At 40.0% G+C, this 24,537-nt stretch overlaps 2 protein-coding genes and 1 long non-coding RNA gene across 9 annotated transcripts in view; 1 reads left to right on the top strand and 2 right to left on the bottom strand.

Annotated features, from left to right (window-relative positions):
• The window catches only part of LOC147319605 (uncharacterized), a 3,861-nt gene extending 2,210 nt beyond the window's left edge, over window positions 1-1,651 (bottom strand). Inside the window, exon 1 of the long non-coding RNA XR_015131562.1 lies at window positions 1,034-1,651. This is a non-coding gene — a long non-coding RNA (uncharacterized LOC147319605). The remainder of the gene's footprint in view (window positions 1-1,033) is intronic.
• On the top strand, window positions 859-14,706 carry ngly2 (N-glycanase 2). Of its 3 annotated transcripts, none has more exons than XM_086312303.1 (13): window positions 859-1,694; window positions 4,520-4,659; window positions 4,839-5,014; window positions 6,711-6,871; window positions 7,003-7,143; window positions 9,864-9,985; window positions 10,531-10,699; window positions 10,933-11,078; window positions 11,384-11,508; window positions 11,849-11,975; window positions 12,295-12,428; window positions 13,406-13,527; window positions 13,677-14,706. In XM_086312303.1, exons 1-13 carry the CDS (start codon window positions 1,267-1,269, stop codon window positions 13,690-13,692), a joined length of 2,007 nt encoding a protein of 668 aa, XP_086168429.1. In that variant the 5' UTR covers window positions 859-1,266; the 3' UTR covers window positions 13,693-14,706. The 3 variants fall into 3 exon arrangements, with proteins under 3 accessions (XP_086168429.1, XP_086168431.1, XP_086168430.1); XM_086312305.1 differs by having other exon boundaries at window positions 860-1,694; window positions 13,406-13,578; XM_086312304.1 differs by lacking the exon at window positions 13,677-14,706 and having other exon boundaries at window positions 860-1,694; window positions 13,406-13,618.
• col28a1b (collagen, type XXVIII, alpha 1b) overlaps window positions 14,502-24,537 on the bottom strand; it is a 25,606-nt gene continuing 15,570 nt past the window's right edge. For 4 of the 5 annotated variants that reach the window (XM_086312296.1, XM_086312293.1, XM_086312297.1 and 1 more), the window contains 14 exons: window positions 24,063-24,131; window positions 23,487-23,555; window positions 23,341-23,409; window positions 23,177-23,245; window positions 22,576-22,644; window positions 22,427-22,495; window positions 21,881-21,949; window positions 21,547-21,627; window positions 21,348-21,383; window positions 20,685-20,721; window positions 20,006-20,560; window positions 19,202-19,386; window positions 18,319-18,604; window positions 14,502-15,281 (listed from right to left, as the gene is read on the bottom strand). In XM_086312296.1, the coding sequence (XP_086168422.1) occupies window positions 15,109-15,281; window positions 18,319-18,604; window positions 19,202-19,386; window positions 20,006-20,560; window positions 20,685-20,721; window positions 21,348-21,383; window positions 21,547-21,627; window positions 21,881-21,949; window positions 22,427-22,495; window positions 22,576-22,644; window positions 23,177-23,245; window positions 23,341-23,409; window positions 23,487-23,555; window positions 24,063-24,131 (1,836 nt within the window). In that variant the 3' untranslated portion in view covers window positions 14,502-15,108. Of the gene's footprint in view, window positions 15,282-18,318; window positions 18,605-19,201; window positions 19,387-20,005; window positions 20,561-20,684; window positions 20,722-21,347; window positions 21,384-21,546; window positions 21,628-21,880; window positions 21,950-22,426; window positions 22,496-22,575; window positions 22,645-23,176; window positions 23,246-23,340; window positions 23,410-23,486; window positions 23,556-24,062; window positions 24,132-24,537 lie in introns of those variants that run through there. The other variant, XM_086312298.1, reaches the window with a different exon arrangement.

Here is a 24,537-nt window from a genome sequence, read left to right as displayed (position 1 = left end):
ATGGAGTTTTTATTATGAATGAATGATGAATTTTTATGAATTATTATGTCTATTTTTTATGCTTAAGGACAACAGATGGAAATTAGCCCTTGGCTATAATCTGGTATGTTTACATTCATGTAATTTTTAGTTTTACATTTATGTTCATTAACATGCACTGTCCTAAATAAAATAAATAAATAAAGATTAAAGGACTCTGATTTGTGCATTTAGCAGCTTATTGTTGCTGTATGTAACCACCACTTTTTTATAATCTATTTTTATTTGGTTTTGTACTTCCTTTTACATCTTAATTTCTCAATATGTAACCTCAAATTTGACATGATTGTGATATGGTGAAGCTCTCTGAGACATGCCTTAGTTTTTGTATTAGCAGATGTGCAAGAAAATGTCCTGATGAATGAGATACGGTTATATAAAGAGCTACTTTATACTTGTACTTTACATTGTTTACTTTATATCGATAAAACTGAATAGTTTTCTTAATAATAGCAACCAATATATGTTGTAATGGCATACTCTAGTTCTCGAATTGGCTCTTGTGTCGGATAACCTTTTAAATATTTTTATTGAGATAAAAGAATACGATTCAGTTTAATTACGTTTTATTTATACAGCACCCATTCATAACAACAGTCACCTGCACGGTGCTTTATATTATTAGGTAAAGACCCTACAATAATACAAGGAAATTCCCCCGATAAGCAAGCACTTGGCAACAGTAGGAAGAAAAAAAAATGTCCCTTTTAACAGGATGAACCCTTCGGCAGAACCAGGCACAAGGAGCAACAGCTATCTACCACAACTGGGGGGGGTAAATCAGGGATCTTAAAACATTTCTCTGAAATAGGTCAGGTCATCATCAAATCTCGCGAGATGTTGAAAATTTATTTCTGCTAGTCGTTTTGCAGCTATTGTCTCCTATTGTTTTGCTATTGTTTTCCGCCTCAACTAAGCGTTTTATCACGACAGATTTAATTATTTTGACGACCAATCAAATTCTCTGTTTCAGATCATTTTCCGTTAAAAGTACCGTTTGCGCTTTCCCAGACCTGTGTCCCTGCAGGGCTGCCGTAGACAGCGGCTCGGCCCGCCTCCAGCTCAAATGTTTGGATGTCATGATTAGGTGGAAGGAGGAAATCACAGGTCGTCTGGGGACAGCTAAAAAAGACTCTGGCCCTTTAAGTTTAAGTTAACTTTTGGCGAAGTGATGTCCGACCTCGGTTGTTCGTGGTGAGTTCACGGGCACTAGCTTACACCGGGAACATGGCTTTGTTGCGTTCAAAGTCTGCGCTGTTGTGGTTCCTGATTGTTGTGGCAGCTCATATCGCTGAAACAGGAGGGAGACCGAGGCGCCAGGTGTTGCTGACCGAAGGTGACAGCACGGTGAGTTTGAGATCTCGGCAACCTCCCGCAGGGCCGGAGCCCGGTGACCCGGCGGACGCGTTCAAAGTACCAACTCTGGATGGGGAGTTTTCCTTCCAGCCCGACGCTTTGAGGGGACCTCTGGTGATCCACGCCTTCACCAACAACTCAGGGTTTCTGGAGTGCCTTTGGAGCTCAGAGTCTTCGCTAAAAAGTCTCGTGGAGGAACTTCCGAATAGCACACAAGTGCTCTTCCTATCCCTGGACGACTCTGTGGTCAATGATGTTCTCTGGATGCGGGAGCAGGTGCTGCGGGCCGCCGCCCACAGGTGAGCGTGAAGGACTCATCCTCGCTGTAAGGCAGACGAATTGGGTTCCAGTGGTGATAGAAAACAGATGTTTATAGCACTTGGCAATGCATACCTGCACTGAGTAAAACATACTCAGTGTCAATACAATTATATTAAATTAATTAATATTCTGAAGCTGTTTATGCAAAATTTTTCTGTTGTGGGTGGTGGAGTTACCTATGCTCACTTTACATACGCACAGTCTAGTTTTGAAGCACAAGGCTAAACTTCGCTTTTCTGTCAAATGTTAGATATGGACAGGGATTCAGAACATGCCACCTCCACTAGAGGCTAAAAGCTAAACGTGAAAATGGAACAGAAAAAAGGCTTAAAAGAACAGCTGTACACATCTGGAAATATTTCAGCACACCCACTTTTAAATGGAATCACAACATCACTACAGAAATGACATGCAAAGCACTGCACAGATAGTGAAGAGGATGATGGATCGGGTAATAAAACAACACAACAGAACACAAATATCAGCAGGAGCAACAAAGCAAATGTGGTGCATATTATGACTGACAAATATAAATCATTTAAAGTGCTTGAAAGTTCACTTGGCGATAAATTTCTGTCAATTTTAATATTTTTGCAGGTTGGTTAAATCTTTGGCTTCAGCAACTTGAAGTGGCAAAAGACCTACTGTGAAACACTAAGTCCATCCAATGATTGAATAAGTTGTAGAACGACCTTTAGCAGTAGGAACTTTGAAGTAATGGTTCTGTGTGTGACTTTCAGCCTCTGTCCCTGTTGGGGGGTAAATGTTGGCCCACTCGTCTTCAGTTCACTGAGGCCTGTGAGCATTAAATTATGCACAGCTCTCTTAAGGTCCCTCCACAGCATTTCAGTCAGATTGAGGTCTGTACTTTGAGTGGGCGCTAATACCTGCTGATGATCATGTTCATTTGAATAGTAGAACCTGTACTTAGTATTTTCACGTGACTGCATAGAGTTGGAGTTGCTGGTTTTATTTAAAGACAGTTTGAGAGCTTCAGATGCAAAATTAATAATAATAATGGATTGGATTTATATAGCGCTTTTCAAGGCACCCAAAGCGCTTTACAATACCACTATTCATTCACTCTCACATTCATACACTGGTGGAGGCAGCTACGGCTGTAGCCACAGCTGCCCTGGGGCAGACTGACAGAAGTGAGGCTGCCATATCGTGCCATCGGCCCCTCTGGCCAATACCAGTAGGCAAGTAGGGTAAAGTGTCTTGCCCAAGGACACAATGACCAGGACAGAGCGCCCAGGGATCGAACCAGCGACCTTCCGGTTACAGATGCGATTCCCAACCCCCTGAGCCACGGTCGCCCGTTAAAAATTAAACAGTTTTAACAACAAAAAACCTGCAGACTTGTGAAATGTGACTTCTTTTCTGCTCTGGTTCAAATTCCATAAAGCTTTGAGACCCACTTGTTTCCTCTCTAATGCATTCCCATCCATAAGTTAATTTTGTCTGTAAACTATAAAATTTCAGTTTATATAACTGGAAATTTACCTTTTTCTATTTGAACGTGAAACACACAGGGCCTTCCAAAAGATCATAAAATATAGATTTCATACGATGGATAATTTTAGCACTTTCATCATTTATTTCAACTCTGTGCTGTGAAACAGTTTTGACATTAAAAAGTTTCTTGGAAGATTAAATGAGCAGAGTATACTTCCTTTTTTTTTTATTTTTTTTTTTAAACTTGCACAGGAGGCTGATATTTTATTTTACAGTTTTCAGGAACATTAATCCTCAAAGCTGTAAAATAATCGGTTATGTGAAACAGGAACCATCTTAATAATAGTGACAACATACTGTACCAAACACAGGAAACTGCACTGGGAAAAAAGGGAAGCGCAGCAGAAGTAAAAAGTACCTAGAACTCCTTAGTCTATTGGAAAACATGATGTTTTTATTTAAATCTCAATGTTTTATTAACATGAGCAAGATCCCAAATGTCACTGCCAGAGTGACATTTATTGTATTAACCATTTTCTTGGGTTGTTTAGAGTTAACCTATGAAGGATTTTTCTTACTTTCAAATATGCGCACTTAAAATGGTGGATGCTTGCATTAAATATGGCCATCAAAAGCTTCAGACACATCTAAGTGCTTTGTGTTGGACAGTTTTTCTTGGTTCTGTATGATGTCACAGGGGATATCCCTGTCTGTGAGTTGTTTGGTACCGTGCTGCAAGAGTTGAGGCTCGAGTGTGAAATTTATGGTTTTCAAGGTTTTTATCATTATTTTGTTTATCTTTTTTATCGTTAACTCAGTTTCCCTGGGTCTTTTCCTGTGTGTTATGAATAAATCTTCTTTTTTCTTTTTTTTTGCTACCAGTACTGGTGTTATTTTGTTGTATTTATCCGCCACACCTTAAAGGCTGGTCTGTGAAAATATTGTCTGACATAAATGGTAAATGGCCTGTATTTGTTTAGCGCTTTACTAGTCCCTAAAGACCCCAAAGTGCTTTACACATTCAGTCACACACACATTCACACACTGGTGATAAACCGGTCCGTGGTGCAAAAAAGTTTGGGGACCGCTGATCTAAGACACAGAAACCACAACCACCTGATGCTCCGATCTTCTGCTTTTGAAGTGCAGCCAATCAGAAGGCATGTGACTAAAATGGCTTTTTTTTTTTTTTTTTCCCCCCCCCTAAGTTAGCAGATGAACTGTATGAAATAAATTGATTATTTTGAAGTCCAAGAGTTTAAACTTGGAGCTGAAAATAAGGTTTTATGGTTCTTCCTGAGTTAATATAGCCATCCGTGCGCTTGCCTCTTTTACGTTTCTGCAGTAAAAAGGAGGTTCTGTCCAGGCTGCACTTCTCTCCGGTGCCCGTCTTTGCTCTGGGTAACTGGATCCCCAGAGTGCTTTACTACTGGAGCTGCATGGGACACGGCTGTGGTCTTTCCCAGGCTGCTTTCATCTCAGAGGGTAAGACAGTGCATGGAATCAGACTCTGCAACTGATTTTTCTCTTGACCTGCCTGATTTTTAGAGGAGTGAAGTCAGAAGGTTAATTTCAGGTCTGTTTATTAATAGATATTAATATTTAGAATGCAGAGGAATGTTGAGAGGAATCATTTATTTGTAATTCTTGGCTCCCCCCTGCAGAGTGGAAGATGCCTGTGATCATTAAAAGACTAGATGCCAGATATGACTGGCTCATGGCACGCTGGGGCTCAAAGTCCTATACAGTGATTGATGCTGGAGATGGGTGTGAAACCTTCCCCTCGGTGGCAGGTGCTGTGGCCTGGGTGTCTGAAGGCAACTGTTCTTTCTTCACTAAGGTCTGTTAGTGTCAAATTGAATGAATGTTTTTGCTTCCAGTTTGTTGACTTCTGTGGTGACGTGCTTGAAGTTCAGTGAAATTAAATTGAACTGGGAGGATCCGGAGACTTAAAGGCTTTTTTTTTTTTTTTTTTTTTTTCCTTGACATTTAAAGCTTGACTACATAAACACATCAGATCTCAATGGAAAAAACAAACAGGCTGGATATCTATACAGATGTGGGCTGGGTAATGTGTTAGGGATGAAGGTATGCTATATCATTTGATGGAAGTAAAAATGATCAACCTACAAAGGACAGAATTGAAAGGCAACTCAAAAATCAATGACAAAAATAATGAAACGATGGAGGAGAAACCACAAGTCTACATGCTGAGAGGCTGAAAACAATAATTCTTGGTTTTTATTTGACTTTTATTTCTTAATAATTTGGGAACTTTTGGCTGGTGAGGCCAACACTTCCTGGTCTCCGGTGTAGCTGATGGACATCAAAGCTGTACACTGACCCCCCACGTGGGTGACCGTGGCTCAGGGGGTTGGGAAGCATATCTGTAACTGGAAGGTCGCCAATTCGATCCCCAGGCTCTCTGTCCTGGTCGTTGTGTCCTTGGGCAAGACACTTTACCCTACCGCCTACTGGTGTTGGCAAGAGGGGCCGATGGCGCGATATGGCAGCCTTGCTTCTGTTAGCCTGCCCCAGGGCAGCTGTGGCTACAACTGTAGCTGCCTCCACCAGTGTGTGAATGTGAGAGTGAATGAATAGTGGCATTGTAAAGCGCTTTGGGTGCCTTGAAAAGCGCTATATAAATCCAATCCATTATTATTATTATTATTATTATTATTATTATTATTATTATTATTATCATCATTATCATCTGTTTGAATGAGGAGAAAAATATATAAATGTCATGATTTAAAAAAACAAAAACTAAATCATTGGCAGACTGTACTGATAGTTTTGGGTTTGCATTTCAGCAAATCCAATCCCTCATTTGCTCTCTACACAGACTGTTTACCCACATGTAGTCAAAGCCTGCTCAAACATGATTGGCCAATAGCACTCGGACCACTAGTGGAACCAGAAAGCTTCCAGTATCAAAAGTTTTGCCCCTTGCTGACAGATTCATAGGCAGATATGTCTTTATTGAGATTATTAAAGTTTTAAATTTAGATATATTTTTTAAAACCTTTATTGGAGACTTTTCCCCCAAAAGACATGCACCCGTGAGCCACTGTGCTGCAGATTGCTCAACTTATCAATGGGGATTTGTTTTTCACAGCATATATCAAAGTGTGGGATGGACACTGTGGATAGTTGGTTTTATGAAGTCTGCTGATGGTTCTCAGTCAAATCACTCTTCCCCTTGTTATATGACTCTAAGGAGTTAGGCACAGAGAAATCAGGAAGCTAAGACCACAGACATTTCTGGTGAAAAATAAAAATGTTCCATTTGTTTAATGTTGTGTTTTTTTTTTTTTGTTTTTTTTTTTTTTTTTCTCTTCTTCAAATCTATGTGACACAAACCTTTACCATAAATGTCAAGTTCAGCAGTTTTCAGCATTGTAGCCTCAAATTCTTCCCTGTTTCCTTTCTTTTATAGACCAAACTATGAATGCATTAATTACATAAGCATAGACATTAATTATTAATATTGAGGTCTGTAACAGTTTCATCCTCTCTGATTTGTTTTCCTTCAGGTTCAGAGCATGGCCAAGTCCAATGCCTCCGGTGTCCTCGTCTATACCCTCCCTGGAAATCCACTCCAGGATATGAACTGTGTTGGGGATGAGTGTTTCTCGCTGCTCAGCATCCCAGCTGCCATGGTGCATCAGGACCCTGCGGTCGCTCAGACGCTCCGGTAAGATCGGCTCACCTGCAGGATTAAAAGCCTCCTGATGTTGATGCTTCACATTCACGTACAAGGACTAACTGTTCTTCTAAAAGGTCACAGTAATGGTTTTTGTTTTGATGTTCCGATTTGTTGTTCAGGTTTGGAAAGCTGGTCAATGTGTCGTTCCAGAACACCCCGTCCCCAAATTTCTTCATCAGCATTGACAAACAGGGGTTGCTGGCTGAGATGGGCTGGTTCCTCTACCCCACGTTCAGCTTTGTTAACTGGCAGGCCCAGTGGTAAGTACATGAAGGTTACTGGAAGATTACGGTTTATAATGTAACAAGAGGACACTAGAAGCTTTATTCCAGTGTTTTAACTGGAATTTAACTGATTATTAGATTTCACAGATGGAATCTGAATCCAACTTTTTTTGTTTTAATTGAGTAGCACTTTGATTTTAGGATTAATATACATATGATCAATACCAGGCCTTCTTCAGAGACGGTTATAATAGAAGTTCCACTGAGTAATTTATTTTATGCCTTTTTTCTGTCTCAAGTTTCTAGTCTTTAGTTCTAATAACAATAAGAGGTTAGTTATGTAGAATGAAAAACCTACATGCTAATTGAAGTTTTGATCAATTTCTTTAGAACTGCAAGATGGAACATTTGGTCTTGTAGCTTTCTTCTTCCTTGTGTTGAATGCAGCCACTTTACGTCGGCTGCTTTGGTTACATTGGTTATATTGTCCCACAGGGGGAAATCAGTTTAGCAGCAATAAGAATAAACAAAACAATGATAAAAAGCCACAAGACATGCCATTAAGTAAACGGGTTGCAGTAGGGATAAAAGCAACCTGGATTGTTTTGGTCTTCCTTGCAGGTACTCCAAAACGATGGCCAGAGGGCAACAAGTCAATTGTTACAACCATAAAGCGAGCCTTCCTCAGCACATGCTCGTTATACATGGCCAAAAGCCTGTCTTGCCAACGCTCTGAGATTTTGCTGGCAGTTTTTACCAAAAGTCCCAAAACTATTCTTGTTCTTCAGAGTCATGTTACCAAACCAAGCAGCAATACAGAGAGAAATAACAGATTCAATAAAACTTCTGTAAATCAAGGAGAACATTTCAGATGAGACATTAAAAGATCTAATCATCTTTAAGAAGAGCAGTCTTTGCTGAACTTTTTTGGTAGTGGCATCAGCATGAGGCTCAAAACTAGAGATGGACCGATCCGATATTATGTATCGGTATCGGTCCGATACTGACCTAAATTACTGGATCGGATATCGGAGAAAAATAAAAAATGTAATCCGATCCATTAAATATCACGAAAGCACCTCACAAAACTTGCAACACGCCGTAACTCACCTCAGAACGTTAGCACGTCGGAGCAGTATGCATCACGTGATAGAGCGGCTGTGGCATGCGGGACCTGTCGGTGGTCTGGATAGCATGTGGAGCTTCGCTAGCAACCCGGCATTTCGTCTCCGACAAAGTTATCCCCGAGAGAAGTAAAGCAAGTGTGTAAGTCCATCTCTGAATGTTTGTAAAGCATTCCTGCGTTAAGCTTACCAAACGATATATGGAGCGACTGCCTCTTCTTGCTGCTACTTCAATCATGAAACTGCTTAACGATCAGCTGATCGGCTTTTCTGTCGCGAGTCCGTCTCTCTGGTTTGTTTTTGGCCCACTTTGCACCAGAAAGAGGAAACCAGCGGCTGAACAACAGCAGCACGTTTAAGCTTGATCAGCTGTTGTTAGAATTTATTTAATATTACTTTCTACTCCAGGATCTTTTTCTACGTAGCTGACGGCTGGTAACTGTGCAGGGGCGGATCTAGCAAAGTTTAGCCAGGGGGGCCGATAGGGCATGAACAGGGAAAAGGGGGCACAAAGACATACTTTTCTTTCTTATTCTCATTTAAAATGTCTACCTTTTAATAAATAATTATCCGAATCTTACACCCAAAGTTTTAATTTGATGTAAAATGAATAGAAGTCCATTACTGTATATAGTGACTATTAAGTCTAATATATATATACCCTAGTAAGCTATAGTACTTTTTCCTTTGGGAAGGTACCATCTGTGCAGTCTGCAATTTTGTTGAAGAAAGATGTTGAATCTATTTAATATTTCTTGAAAAATAATTGATTTCTGTGCATTTTTTTTTCACACTGCATCAAATTAAGGTTGATTACGTTGATTAAGCATCATGAGGTGGAGCGTTAGGGGTGGTTCCCTATTTTTTATTTATTTATTTTTGTTGTTGCTGGGAGTTGGAACCCTATTAGTTAGGTTGCTTAATATTTACGCTAAGTACTCTTTAAAATACCAGAATAGGGAGGATGGTGTAGGTTTAAGTTTATTAGATTGATCAGTATTGCTGAACTATGAAATATTTTTTTTTTGCATATAGGTATAACAGAATAGCTTTAGTGTAGTTGTTGTTTTAAACTTGAGTATGAACTTATACAAAATGCAGCAAGATATTTAAAAAAAAACCAGTTTTGTTGATTAAAAAACACTATATCGGATTCATATCGGTATCGGCAGATATCCAAATTTATGATATCGGTATCGGTATCGGACATAAAAAAGTGGTATCGTGCCATCTCTACTCAAAACACAGTTTGAGGTCAAGAACAACCCCTAAATACTTGTAACTCTCCACAATCTCAATATCAGCAGCTGTAATGATGGTAGGTGATGAGCTATAAGAAGACTTCCTAAAATCAATGCCCATGGCCTTTCTCACCCCCCAAAAAGACAGGACATGTGACACCTCTAAAGGATGAAACTTATATGCAGTAAATTTTTATGTTGTTTTGTATTTGGTTTTTTTTGTTTTTTTGTTTTTTTTAAACTGCTGTATCTTATGCATAATGAACCTCAAAATAGATATTTTGGTTATGGCATTTGATGTAGTTTGTAGTCACCAGTACAAGCTCTCCATGGATGCACTGTTTTGTTTTGGTTTTTTGTCATTAATCAGTTACTTTTGCTTCGTCTCCAGGTTTGATTTCTTTGCTGATCTGCAGACTAAACTCCAGAATCCTGCAAAAGTTGTTTCTGTCTTTGATAAAGTCCAAATGCAAGGGGACAAAGGAGCCGTGGCCACAGTCGACCTGTCTATAGGTAAGTTTATCAAAACAACTGTTAATTACATAATCAGGTTAATTGTGATAGAAAAGTTGTTCATATAATGCTGCTGTAATAGACTGATTTTTATCTGTGAAAGCATTACACTTTAATCAGATTCATGTGACAGAAAAGAAATATCAGATATTGTTAAAATAAAACTGATCATTTTGCAGCTATCATGACTCTTTACACCCCAAACCAATGTTGGATATTCATCTTAACTTCAAATATGAACATTTTTCATTGTCCTGGTGGCAGGGACTGGGAGCAGCCCCTCTGTGGGCTTCTCAACTCTGGAGTTTCAAATGATTTTTTTTTTTTTAAATTTTATTCATTTTAATTTTTTCTTTTTAAAGAGCAGTTTTTGGCATCTTGACTGCAAAAATTATATACACAGAGTGACTTAACATCCTACTGGAATAGGTGAATGGTCGACTCTCGGCAGCAGGAACATTGACATATAAGAAAGATGGAAAATGTATGATTTTTCTTTTTTTAATTTTAATTTTAATTTTTTTAAAAAAGTACTTTGTCCACAGACTTGTTGGACTTTGACATGTTGGAGCTTGATGCATCGCTGTCATGTCCGGGCAAGAGAGACTCGTCATGCGCTCAGTGGGATCACACTGTGCAGCTTTTTGTCTGCTGCGACCGCACGAGTCCGTACTGCAACATGGAGCTGGGTCGATGGATCACTGCCTTCCGCAGGTACAAAGCTCGTGGGAAGCACTGATAGCACAGCTATGACCGTCAGTCTGCCCCAGGGCAGCTGTGGCTACAGCTGTAGTTTGCCTCCACCAGTGTGTGAATGTGAGAGTGAATGAATAGTGGAATTGTAAAGCGCTTTGAGGGCCCCGAAAAGCGCTATATAAATGCAACCTATTATTATTATTATCATTATTATTAGTTTGTGCAATATGATTTTTGTCTTATTTTACCAGAGGTATCGGGCGCTGGCTGACGGATGTGTCCCCTCTGATCCCCCTGCTGGACAGCAATAAATGCACCTTCACTATGAAGACCGTGCCTTGGGCGATGCCTTGGATTGTTTCCCTCAATCTGAGGTTCAGTGGCACCAATCAGACAGGTGAATAACACAGATGATGCAATCAAACTGCAGCAGGAAGCTTGTTACATTTTACAAACATGTCATGAGTGTGTGCGCTGAGCACAAATTGGCACTACTGAGCAGATCTTTCTCATGCAAACAAACCAGGATATGATCTTAAAATGTATGTTTAAACCACTTGGATGCTAAAGCATATTCAAAATATATCATTAATAATCAATTAAACGCATAAAAAATCAGGATTATTAAAGCTCCATAATTTGTAAATCTAGAGGAAGATGTTGCGTCAGATTTTTTTTGTTTGGTTTTTTTCTCTGTCACAGGAAACTTTGTGGAGAGCTTTCATCCCTTTAAAGTGATGTCACTGTACGATGGAGGAACCTTTGACAAAAATTACAACAAGAGGTACCAGCCAATCAAATTCACTGTCCCACCGTCCACCAAAAAGGTATCGGATATGATGTTAACTACAAAATGTCAAAGCCTGTTTCTAAAAGATGGACGTAACTTCCAGCTGCATTCTTTGCAATGGCCACCAGGGGTCAGGCTGGATAGAAGTTTATGGAGAAAATAACCCTACTGCTAACTTAATTTATGAGCTAAACAGTTATTCAAGAAAAACGCCATGAAGTCGATGGTGAAAACGCAGCTCAAGGCTTCAATGTAATATATCTTCAGAGTCCTTAAGGTTGAAGTCACGATGGCTACGTCCATCTTTTACATACAGTCTTTGCTAGTTGTTTACAGCTGTCTGTGGAGGATCACATTGGCTGCATGTCTGTTTTCAGGTGGAGCTGTACGCTGTCATCACAGGACACGGCAGCGACGAGAACGGCTGCGGAGAATTTTGTGTCACCTCCCACCATTTCGTGATCAACGCTGCTTATAACAACACCCACGTATTTGATTCTGCAGGTGAGGAAAAGATGCTTTCTGCATGACTGCTAAAGATTTTAGATGTTATAGTTGTCAGTGGTCTGAGTCCTCAGGACAAGTTTAATTTTGTCCTGCCATCCAAATTTAAAAATACTAGATCGATACTCTATCCACAAAAATGAATTTGAAATCCTCAAACTGTACATTTCTTTTTAATTTTAAAAAATATTCTGCTGATGAACTAACCTACAAATGTACCTGAGGATTGTTTATCAAGGTGCTTGTTAAAGCCTTAAAAATAAACTGGTCGGTGCAAATTGGAAATCAAACGCTTTTAATGTCATGTTGGGACCATTAGGAACGGCTCTGGGCTGTGCAATGCGCGTCAAAGAGGGCGCTGTACCGAACGAACACGGCACATGGCTGTACGGCCGTGGAGGCTGGTGTGATGGACTACAGGTGAATCCGTGGAGGGTTGACGTCACCAAACAGGTTGGTTCTTCTCCACCAAGTTTCTCATTTCATCCCTTGAATATTTATGAAATGCCAGACTTAAAGCTCCTCTTAATATGAAACCCACAACAAAACCGTCCTAAAATGTTATTCAGCCACAGTAAGCAGACTACTGGCAATCGAGCCATGCTTTATAGCTTTTTAACACAACAGAACTGTTGCCTTAAAGTTTGAGAATTTCATGTTTCTTAAGGACAGATGTGGCAATAATAGATCTTATACGCTTTTGCGTGAGCTTTCTAGTGGTGTCCACAATAACAAAGAGAAATCAAAACTGTCTAAAAGCTGGAGAGTCTTCAAAACGGATGCACAGCTGCACTAGGCTGAATATTCTGTTATGCTCATTTCCAGCTCAATGTTGACATTACTGGCCTCTGATAGAGAAGCTTTGCATGACTGACAGTTCAAAATAATCCTAGTCTTATTCTTGGCCTTGATGCAGTCCCTCTGTCTGAAATCGTTCTAGCTCTCGTCTCCATTCCTTTTAGCTGACTGTCTTCTGATTGGCTTCCACGTGTTGACAGAAGAATTGAATCCAGATGGGTGGGGCCCATGAACATATAAGGGATATCCCCTTTATGACATCAAACAGACTCAAGAGTAGGAAAAAAGTAAAAGTACAATCAGTTTGCTGTAAGAAGGACACAATGTGAAATCTGCCAGTGGGAATTCATCACTGCGTCGCTTACACACTTACACAGTGCTTTCTCTAAGGGCTTCTCTTCTTCAGTAGTTTTATAAGAACCTCAAATTGAAGTCATGCTGAGGAGAAGCACTTGATTTGAAGTTGTACCCATTAGAATAAAGGAGCACTTTATTATTCTCGAGTGAGTTATTGACCCCAAAGACTCCTGATCTAATCGAGTAAATCCTGACTAGTCTCTGAGACTGAACCTCACGTCATTTCATTAGACTGGTTTTATTAATACTGTGCGGCTCTCTTCCTGTCCCGACAGCTCAACATGAGCAGGTCTGAATCCAACACTGTCGTCTACTTTGGCTTGTTCAACGGACGGGATCCAAACCCAGCGCAGCAGCCAGGATACATCATCATGACCTCTTCCCTCGTCTTCTACAAGTGATCCCGCTCTTTTTAAAAACTCTCCTGTGAATTTCGATCTGAATGAATGTACAGTCAGTTTAACGATTAAAATGTTTTTTAAAAATTTTTTCCACCGCTTTTGTTCACTGATTCCTTTGCTTTTTCTCCCATTTAATTAACTTTAGCACGATACGGTTCTGACGGCAGCAGTGATGCAAAATAATACCTGCCACCCTCGCCCAGCAAAACCAGCCATTTACATTTCTCTGGAGACGTTACCCCAAAGTCAACAAGAAGACGCCTTACAGCTAAATGGGCACTCCATATGATTTTTTTTTTTTTTTTTTGTCTCAAGCTGAAGATGCATTGTTCTGAGAGCAGCCTCTCCTCCGTAATTACATGTAATCATGTCCAATTTGAAACTTTGGCTTGAAGCAAGTGTCTCGCGCTGAGTCATCTTCCAATTGTGCTTCTTATGGGAGGTGAATCCTCTCAACTTCAGCAACAGAACATCTGCTTCTTGTCGGTGTTTTTGTTATTTTCGTTTTGGATCTTGTTTAGCAAGATCTGGGGAAATTGTCGGCAGAGTAATTAGCTGCTGCAGCTCAGAGCTTAATGAGTCCCTCTTTAACGGGTGGGTACGGTCAAATGTTTGGAAGGTAAAACGGTTTTAATATACTTGGTTCTCTATGTTACACACAATAGATTTAAAATTAAACAAATGTCACAAAAGACTCAAGTGTAATTAGATTTTATTAAAATTTATTATTTTTAAAACTTCATGAAGGAAGTCTGACACACATGCTGCTTTGGCCACTCCTCGCTTTTTTAATTTATCACTTGCATTATTTCATTATGATTACTTTACTACTTGTGCATTCATGGCTTCAGCTTACAAGTGGAAATTTCAAACAAAGAATCGCCCAGAGATGAGTTTAATTTATGAGGTATACCCACACCTGTGTCGTCAGTTATCTTTGATCCCATGAAAATGGGCTGATTTTAAGAAAGGTTCCAGTTCCCCAGCACTTAAGTCTCTTTGTTTAACATCTAAAACTAAATATTTAATCTAAAAATACACCAAGCATTTTTAGAAGCATTATTTGTTTGTTTTTTGTGTGTATTTGGAGAGGGGGGGAAAAAAATCATGTCTATTCAGCACAAACCTTAAACTAAGAGCCTTGGATGAAACTTGGATGCTCATGATTAAAAGGTACACTTTTATTTGATCTTTTAATGACATAAGTATTAAAAATAAACGTACACATAAAAAGTATCATTAAAAAACATTGCATTATAAAAAAGTTACATTTTCTTGTTCTTAAAGAAGTTAGTGGTATTTTAACAGAGGAGCTCTGAAGTGACATAAAAATTGTTTCCTCTTTTTCTTTGTTTTAAGACAAATACCACAAATAAGTAGTCCACTACATTTAAAACCTAAAACTCAGTTTGATTTAATGATGCTTTCTAACATTAGCTGCTTATCTATCCGTGTCAAAGTAACTACAAGAGTACTCACTTACTGAAGTGAACTTTCTGGTAAATCTCACATCAATTTGAATCAAAATCTTTTCTAAGCATTTCATATGTGTGTGTGTGACTGCAGGCATGTGCGTGTCAGGCCTTGACACAGGCTTCTTTGCAGCTCTTCTCAGTATCAAACTTGTTGTCATTCCCTAAGCAGCCTCCAAACCAGAACTGAGCACAGGAATTCGCCGTGGGATCGTAGTACCACTTCACCACATATTCCCGACACGGCCCTGGATCCAGGGTCTGGGTGCAGCGCTCGGCTAGAGACCACAAAAAATAGTGTTATCAGAGACGACACCTGTGCTAGCAGCCCTGTGGGGACTCTTATTCTTTTGCTGTGTTCAGTTACTGGTAAATATGTTTTCTTTTTTTGTTTAATGGGACAAGGACAGAGGGGCAAAATAAAGCATTGAAACATGGTTTAAAGTTTCCTGTATTGTAATATATTAAGCACTCTGCAGAACTAAGGACATCTGGGAGAGAAACTGAAAATGGCACTAGAATCAAAATGTGGGACCTAACAGTTTCTAATAGATCAACAATGTGACTTTCATGGTGTAGACAGAGGAATTACATTAGAGGATTGCTTTGATCCTCTGATGACCATCAATGTTTGTAGCAAGGTTTACACCAATCCAAATAAAAGCTGCTGGACAACACTGACCAATATTTCTGGCCCTACAAGGCAGTTCAATTCTTACAAGATTCATGAGATCATGATTATGAGAGAATCCTTCAGTGTTCTGTTTGAAAGTGGTATTTAGGGTTGATTCCAGTCAAGTTTTGCTGCCTAAATCATCCAGTTGACTGAGTGATACCTATCCCTATATTATCACATTTTGTGACAGCTGTTTGAAACAGCAACCTTTTTAAAGCAATTTAAAAGCTTAATTTTACTGCTCTGAAGCATCAGAGCAGTAAGAAGAATGCAGGTGTTTACAGCGTTTGTACAGAAATGTCTTTGAAAAATAAGATATGAATCCTATAATTTCAAATGCATGTTTAAATTGTGTGACAGTTCTTGCTCAGAGCCACTGATGGATATTCTCCAGCAGGGGGCGGCTCTTTTAGATAGAGGAAAAAAAAACAAAAAAAAAACATTTTTGCTTCCCTTGATCTGCAAGTTCCTGATGACTTAAGGCCTCACTCTAATTGTTTACCCAGTAAATTCCAATTGGATTAAAATGCTAATTTTTGTAAATAATTAGTATTTTAAATTAAATCCCTGTAATAGTTAGAAATGATGACAAAGCGGGGCATGCTTTAGCGTGGGCCGTACTTGTAATTAACCAGTTCTTCAGTTCCAGTAAGCATTTGCTTTTGATCTCTGATAACGATTACCAAGAGGTCAAGAGCAAAAATACTCAGCTCAAAGATTTACAATCTCATTAACCAATGGGTGAAGTCACTGTGGCCATGTCCAGCCTTTACAGTGGCTTGCAAAAGTATTCGGCCCCCTTGAACGTTTCCACATTTTGTCACATTACAGCCACAAACATGAATCAATGTTATTGGAATTCCACGTGAAGGACCAAAACAAAGTGGTGTACACGTGAGAAGTGGAACGAAAATCATACATGATTCCAAACATTTTTTACAAATAAATAACTGAAAAGTGGGGCGTGCGTAATTATTCAGCCCCCTGAGTCGATACCTTGTAGAACCACCTTTTGCTGCCAATCTTTTAGGGTACGTCTATACCAGCTTTGCACATCTAGAGACTGAAATTCTTGCCCATTCTTCTTTGCAAAACAGCTCCAGCTCAGTCAGATTAGATGGACAGCGTTTGTGAACAGCAGTTTTCAGATCTTGCCACAGATTCTCGATTGGATTTCGATCTGGACTTTGACTGGGCCATTCTAACACATGGATATGTTTTGTTTTAAGCCATTCCATTGTTGCCCTGGCTTTATGTTTAGGGTCGTTGTCCTGCTGGAAGGTGAACCTCCGCCCCAGTCTCAAGTCTTTTGCAGACTGCAAGAGGTTTTCTTCCAAGATTGCCCTGTATTTGGCTCCATCCATCTTCCCATCAACTCTGACCAGCTTCCCTGTCCCTGCTGAAGAGAAGCCCCCCCAGAGCATGATGCTGCCACCACCATATTTGACAGTGGGGATGGTGTGTTCAGAGTGATGTGCATTGTTAGTTTTCCTCCACACACAGCGTTTTGCATTTTGGCCAAAAAGTTCCATTTTGGTCTCATCTGACCAGAGCACCTTCTTCCACATGTTTGCTGTGTCCCCACATGGCTTGTGGCAAACTGCAAACGGGACTTCTTATGGTTTTCTGTTAACAATGGCTTTCTTCTTGCCACTCTTCCATAAAGGCCAACTTTGTGCAGTGCACGACTAATAGTTGTCCTATGGACAGATTCCCCCACCTGAGCTGTAGATCTCTGCAGCTCGTCCAGTTCCATACTCCTTCCATTTCTGAATGATCGCTTGAACAGTGCTCCGTGGGATGTTCAAGGCTTGGGAAATCTTTTTGTAGCCTAAGCCTGCTTTAAATTTCTCAATAACTTTATCCCTGACCTGTCTGGTGTGTTCTTTGGACTTCATGGTGTTGTTGCTCCCAATATTCTCTTAGACAACCTCTGAGGCATCACAGAGCAGCTGTATTTGTACTGACATTAGATTACACACAGGTGCACTCTATTTAGTCATTAGCACGCATCAGGCATGTCTATGGGCAACTGACTGCACTCAGACCAAAGGGGGCTGAATAATTACGCACACCCCACTTTTCAGTTATTTATTTGTTAAAAATGTTTGGAATCATGTATGATTTTCGTTCCACTTCTCACGTGTGCACCACTTTGTGTTGGTCTTTCACGTGGAATTCCAATAAAATTGATTCATGTTTGTGGCTGTAATGTGACAAAATGTGGAAAAGTTCAAGGGGGCCGAATACTTTTGCAAGCCACTGTATATTCACTGTATGTCTGAAAGCTTGTTTGTTGGATTAACATGAGTAACGCTTATTTGATTTCTTGCCAACAGATCCAGGAGATTTACTGGTTCCAGGAAACCTTGAAGTGATGATGAGATTCCAGGAAGTCAGATCTCCCAACTCAGAAATAGTGCATCAGATAAAGTCATAGACTGAACTCAAAAGACATGTCTTCTCATCAAAACAGGAACAAACCTTACATGTAGGCTGACTTTAGGATAAAAATGATTAGAATTTGTAAAAATACATTAGCTACTACTTAGATGCACAGAAGAGGCTTTATCTATCATTTTAGGGGACACCTTTATTTCTCCATCTTACAGTCTCTGCTGCAGACTGTCAGCAGTTACCTGATAGGAAGTTGTCAGAGGACAGCAGGGGCGGAGTTGGTACCGGTGGTATCTTCTCCTCAGGCGGAGTCTTCAGAGTAGGACCAGCTGGCCCGATGGCTCCGGTCATCACCACATCGTGTGTGGGGTTGTTCACATCAAACTGTGGGAGGAACTCTGTTACCGGCCTGAAGGGCTCCCTGTCGAAGAACGGAAGCCTCTGAGTTTCTAAGGTGGTCCTACTGTTCATCGTCGGCCTCTTTCTAGAGGTGGACTCACCGTCAGGGTGTGAACCAGGAGGGCCGGGCTGAAACAGGCACAGAAAAATATTTTAATGTTTAGTTTATCTTACTGTAGAGAGGTACAGAGGTCACCAGGCGACACCTGAGCTAGTCATAGTCACTGAGTGAAATCTGTGGGAAGTGGTGCAGAGCTTCAGAGCAGCTGAAGACAACAGATTTACACAAGAGCTCAGAGATTTACATACATTTTACTAAGAGTCTTTAACTTTGAGGGAAACAATCACCAGCCATTTGAGTTATTTAAGAATGTGGTCCACATTTTGTTTTGCTTTTTTAATTTTGATATAAATATTAACAGAAGAAAATATTTTAGGGTCTTTAGGCAGTTATTCGTAACTCATTGATGACCCCAAGAGGAATGTTTTAAGCACTGTGGTGCTTTCAGCTTGAGCATGTTGGCATATTTAGACAAATGGCAACATTTGCTGAGTTTTTGAATTGGTAAATGTTTTGATATTTCACCTGAATAAAGAAAAATCTGACCTGCTGTTGGCGCTAGAGAAAAAGTCACCAAACTGTGAAGATGATTTTAGTGTCCTTTCGATATTGCAACAGAGTCTGAACGCACAGAACAAAGTTTAAAAAAACCAGCACGTTTTCACCATTTTCTGGACTCTCCTGAAGTCTCCTGTGAAAGTGGGAGTGTCCGTGTCTGTCCTGTATGGCGGTTCTCGAGCGTTGCTGGAGACTTCTGGGATTCCTGGAGGAAGCCCCGAGCTCGGGATGGAGCTGAACAAGTGTCTCTCTCCGTTTTCACAGATATGACTCAAAAGTTTTTTCTCCAGAGCTGCAAACACCAGAAGACAAATGGACAGTTCTACTCTGCATTTAACAACACAGCAGTTTTTCTGAGGGAGTATTTCTGAACCAAAGCACACAAATACAAGACGTTCCCCAGTTTCAGGTTCATCATATTTACTTTCATGTTCAGGTGCAGATTGAGGATATGCTAGAAAACAGGAAAATGAGACATCTGTGCCCGCTTCACTTCTTTATAATGATAAATGTTCAGTCTCGCTTAACAAGCAGCATTTCAGATGCCAAAAACATGTTAGTATTGTGTGGAAAATTAAACTCATGAATCTCTGGATAAGACGCATGACTTATCCAAACTCCAATACGAAAGAAAACTATTTATATTTTTTAAGTTTGCTTGGTTTTGAATTGATTGCAGTTTTTCTTACGGGAATTGGTTTGCCTTGTTTATTGGTTTGCTGCGTTGGTTGTGCTCTCCTTGTGTTAGAATCAAGTAGGATCACAGCTGCAGGTTTTCAGTTGGTTAAAGTAAAATGGTTCTTTCTAAATCCACTTTATTGTATTATACTAGGCTTTTTACTTAGCATTTTTTGCTGCATTTCAGTCAGACAAAACTATCAGATCATAAAGCCTGTGTCAAGGCCAGTCACCTGCAAGTGTTGCGAATTCATCGATCAGGTACAAGTGATCACTGTCGGGGTCAGTGGCCATGAAGTTGAGCTCCTTCTTGAACTCTTTGTACAGTGGATCGCTTTTGTTCACCACTCCGATCACGAACATCTCAATGTTGCTTCTCTGGGCTTCTGTCACGGCGCTCTCCAGACTGACCGAGTCCCTCTTATCGGCCTGTCCGTCGGTGATGATGATCGACACCTTCCTCACACCTGGCCGGGCTGCCTTGAACACCTGGTTGGCCTGTTGGATGGCACTGCCTGTGAATGTGCCCTCGCCCAGGTAGGTCATGGAATGCACAGCAGACTTGATCTCATCGAGGCTGGCTTCCTGTCTGAGGCTGACCACCACCATGTTTATGTGGCTGTAGAGGACCACGCCAACACGAGTGATGTCCCGGCTGACCGAGGTGTGGTCGATCAGGGCGTTCACAAAGTCTTTGATCACGTTGAAGTTTTCCGGGCCGACGCTCTCTGAGCTGTCGATCACAAAGACGAGCTCCAAGGGTGTCTGGCGGCACGTCAGTGCACAACCTGATGACATGGAGCAAAAACACGACCAGAGGAGCAAATAAAGGTTAATGACTAAAGAGGAAACTAATCCTTGGTGACTGATTTAAGGAAAACTAAGATTCACAAACTTAATTTTGTGACTTACTGCAGATGGATTTTACTATTTTGATGATTTCATCCCTCTGTGAAAGAGAGTACAATATTTTAGAGGTGGTTCAACACATTTTTTTATTTGTCTTTTTAACATATGTTATTGGTTAAGTTAGGGACCCTATTATACATTTCCATAACATCTAACATGCACTGTTACTGTTGTGGATGCTGATGTTAAATATGGCAACACAAACAAATAATATCTGTGAGTGTCAAGCTCAGGTTTTTAACTCTGAGTTTCATGCCTTTTTTTCTAAACCCTGGATATGTATGATGTGAGAAAGAGCAGATGTCCTTAAGTGTCAACTCCGTCACAGAAGCCACACCCACCTGTTACTTAAATCTCCGCATGCGGAGAAAAACTCAATAATTTCTGAAGACACAGTCGATGCATCAATGACAACAGACATGACATTATGTTAAATACAGCATAAAATGAGCTGGCAGGAGGTGGGTTGCAAAGTGGTTTGCAGATCTGCAGCAACAGCACGCAGGCTAAAAAACCTTAAATAGTGTCCCTATATAAGATTATACAGTTGGCTGTCTAGACGATTATCAGCAAACCATTAGCTCATGTGGGTAGTACCAGCGTCTAATGAAAAAATAATCTGAGATTTAATTGGTTTAGAGCTATTTTAAGTGTACTCATACTTACTGTAAGTCCAGGTTCCCCCTTCTGTCCTGTTTTGCCCTGTCATTTAAAACAAGTCATTATTTAGGAAAACACTATAGCATTTTCTGACTTAAATTGTTCTGTTAACCTACAGTTACAGAATGACTTCTTAATTCATCAAGACTTTCTTCAGAGAAGGAAATAAAAGTTAGTATTATGTCTGGCAAAAATATATCAGTACCAGAGGTCCGATGATGCCCGGCTCTCCAGGTTCCCCTCTGTCTCCCTTATTGCCTTTCTCACCTCTGAACCCTCGGTCCCCCTGCAGGAGGAAAAGAACACAAATTTTTGCAGTGTATAAATGACAAAGTAAAGCCGTTATAGCAAACGATGTCCCATCATTCATATATCGGCCAGAATCGCATTTTTCTGCCCAACATGATCTTTTGCATTCATTGTTGCTTCTGTATGTTTGAGGTGATGACACTGCATAGATTATCTTTCACCTTTATTTGAGTGCTGACTTTAGTTTACATAATAATTCCTCACTTCCCACATTGCGAACATCAAGGTACCTTATCACCCTGCAGACCTTGTCCTGGAGGACCTCTGGGGCCGGGCATCCCCTGAAATCCAGACTCGCCCTGTAAACATTCAGCAGAGTTCATGTTGTCACTCATCCCTGTGTGACCTTTCAGACCTTTATGGTTAATGTTAGTGAGATAATGATATCTAAATTTATGGCAACAATTGTTTCCATACCTGTCTCTAAAAAACTGCATAGATCCACTGAAAAACTTACTGACCCTATCAGATCTTCATTCAAAACAACTCCAGTGTGCTTCTCTTGCTGCTAATGACCACAGCATAAAAGGAGGGAATGTAGGTTCATATGTCTTAGCTAAAATCCAACCAAACCTGTTAGAAAACTCATTATTTAGTTTGCGAGACTCAATGGAAACACAGCAATTCTTTTATCACTGTGTTACCAGAGTGTAGCAAACATGAATTCCCTAAATCAGAATCTTTATTATCTTCATTATTACTTAAAATGTACTTATAGAAACATTCAATAATTCAGCTGCAAGTGAATAAATGTGAGTGACAGGTGACAATGGTACCTTTTGTCCTTGTAACCCTTCTCCAGGTAACCCCTGTGGACCAGGTGGTCCAATTTGGCCAGCTGAACCCTGCAGGAAAAGAAAACTTTATATCTACTTAAGACAACAAAAATACAACAAAATCCATTGTTTTCTACATTTCTGATTACCTTTGGACCAGGTAACCCGATTCCTGGTGGCCCAGCAGGTCCAGGAGGCCCAGGCAAGCCTCTTTCTCCCTGAACGTAAGTTATTAAATATTTATTGATACTTGCAATAATGATAATAGCTTTATTTGTGCATCAGTTTTTAGAACGCACAGTTACAAAATGCTTCATTTAAGTGTACATGCCTACAGACAGACATGCAGTCTTGCATTCTTGCAAACAACATACAGATTTTCAAAAATAAAAGGAAAAATGCAATAATTAAAACTATTATTAATTGCACAAATAAAACTGTTTAAAACCAAAATCATCACAGCAACAAAAGGAAAGTCAGAAAAAGTCGTTATTTGTATTTTTTATCAAACAAGAAAGCAGAAGCTTTTGGATAATAGGTCAGATAAAAGGTAAGACTTCAATTCAACTTTATTTATATAGCACCAAATCACAACAGCAGTTGCCTCAAGGTGCTTTGAAGAGTAAACAGGGGAACTGTTTATTCCTTTTCAAAATCTGACTATCTAAATTATCTATTTAAATGTTCCTAAGAGGTGAAGAGAACTACTCCATAATAATAATTTTTTAAAAAGCCAGTATTTTTACTTACCTTTGTTCCAGGTAAACCAATCCCATCTGGTCCAGTCTCTCCCATCAGGCCAGGAGGCCCGGGAAGTCCCTAAGAATATTTTTTTCAATTGACATTGAAACCTGAGTGTGATTACTTGGAGTCTTGTGCTGATAAAAGAGGCTGTAATCTGGTTTGATACTCACTGGGGGGCCAGTGAAACCTTCTCCTTTTAGTCCAGGTGGCCCAAGGGGGCCCTGTGGCCCTCTGTCACCCTACAAACCAAAACTTAATTGTACTCACATACTTTACTGGGGAGGATAACTGAAGAGTAAACCGGAAGTGAACTGACCTTGGATCCAGGTGAACCAATTCCTGGGTCTCCCACAGCTCCGGGTGGACCTTGTGGACCTGGTTCTCCCTGACAAAACCCAGAAGTAAAGCTGTTACTTTCAACATTATGCACTCCACACTGTATATAAATGCCACTTGTTTTGCACATATTCAACTCTGTATATTTTATATATTTTATTATTATTATTATTATTATTATTATTATTTATTTTATTTTTTTTTACTATTTAATTTGTAAAAATGTGTATACACACACACACACACACACACACACACACACACACACACACACACACACGTAGGAAAATATTTAGTATACACATCCAGAAATGCATACACTATTATATATTGTACATATATTTATTAGTTTCAGGTTGGCCATTCTTGTATTTTGCTCGTTTGTGTTGTTGTGTTTGCACATCTCTGTTGCTTGTGGGGCTCGCACACAAGAATTTCACTCGCATGTGCTGTGCCAGTGTGCCTGCACATGTGATGTGACAATAAAAGTGATTTGATTTGATTTGATACTATTACTGAAAGTCACACCAACTTTAGTTATGCAGCCTTGATTTACCTTGGCCCCCGCTATACCCCTGCCAGTAAGTCCAGCTGGACCTGGTAGCCCCATAATTCCTGGTTGCCCCTGGAGGAGAAAGCACTTATTAGAAAGATAACGGTACACAAAGCCATTTAAAAATAATTCCCTGAATGCATGATAATATCTAATCATGGCCTTTTTTTAGAACCTGACGGATACCATGGTATCAGTCATACACTTTAACAGAACAATTTCAAATTTTGTAAATTTTTTAATACATTTTTATATTTTCTCTCTTTCCTCACTGCTTGCACCCTGGATGGGCCGGTAACACGTCCAGATGCAACCTATACCTCGTACATGTTCCAGGCACCCCTACCACTCTGAAGTTGTACAAAATAGATGGCTGGAAGGAGGGACGGATGTGCTGTTTGTGTAACTGTAGCAGCAGATTTCTGTTTTTTTTTTTTGGGGGGGGGTTCCATTTAAGAATTTACTAGTTCACTAATTA

This window comes from Aulonocara sp. 'chitande type north' Nkhata Bay, linkage group LG11, assembly GCF_057382095.1.
Source record: "Aulonocara sp. 'chitande type north' Nkhata Bay isolate Kocher_YH1m ecotype deep benthic linkage group LG11, A_spYH_male_GT1.1, whole genome shotgun sequence".
NCBI classification, from domain to species: Eukaryota; Metazoa; Chordata; class Actinopteri; order Cichliformes; family Cichlidae; genus Aulonocara; species Aulonocara sp. 'chitande type north' Nkhata Bay.
Note: the sequence above shows the minus strand (reverse complement) of the source record. Positions and strands in the feature narration are given on the sequence as shown.

What these genes read in the sequence shown, in the direction of transcription:
- ngly2 (XM_086312303.1), top strand. Translation starts at nt 1,267, where the DNA reads ATGGCTTTGTTGCGTTCAAAGTCTGCGCTGTTGTGGTTCCTGATTGTT. An exon ending in ACTGTTCTTTCTTCACTAAG is followed by an intron (nt 5,015 to 6,710) that starts GTCTGTTAGTGT and finishes GTTTTCCTTCAG; the next exon opens with GTTCAGAGCATGGCCAAGTC. An exon ending in GGGTTGACGTCACCAAACAG is followed by an intron (nt 12,429 to 13,405) that starts GTTGGTTCTTCT and finishes CTGTCCCGACAG; the next exon opens with CTCAACATGAGCAGGTCTGA.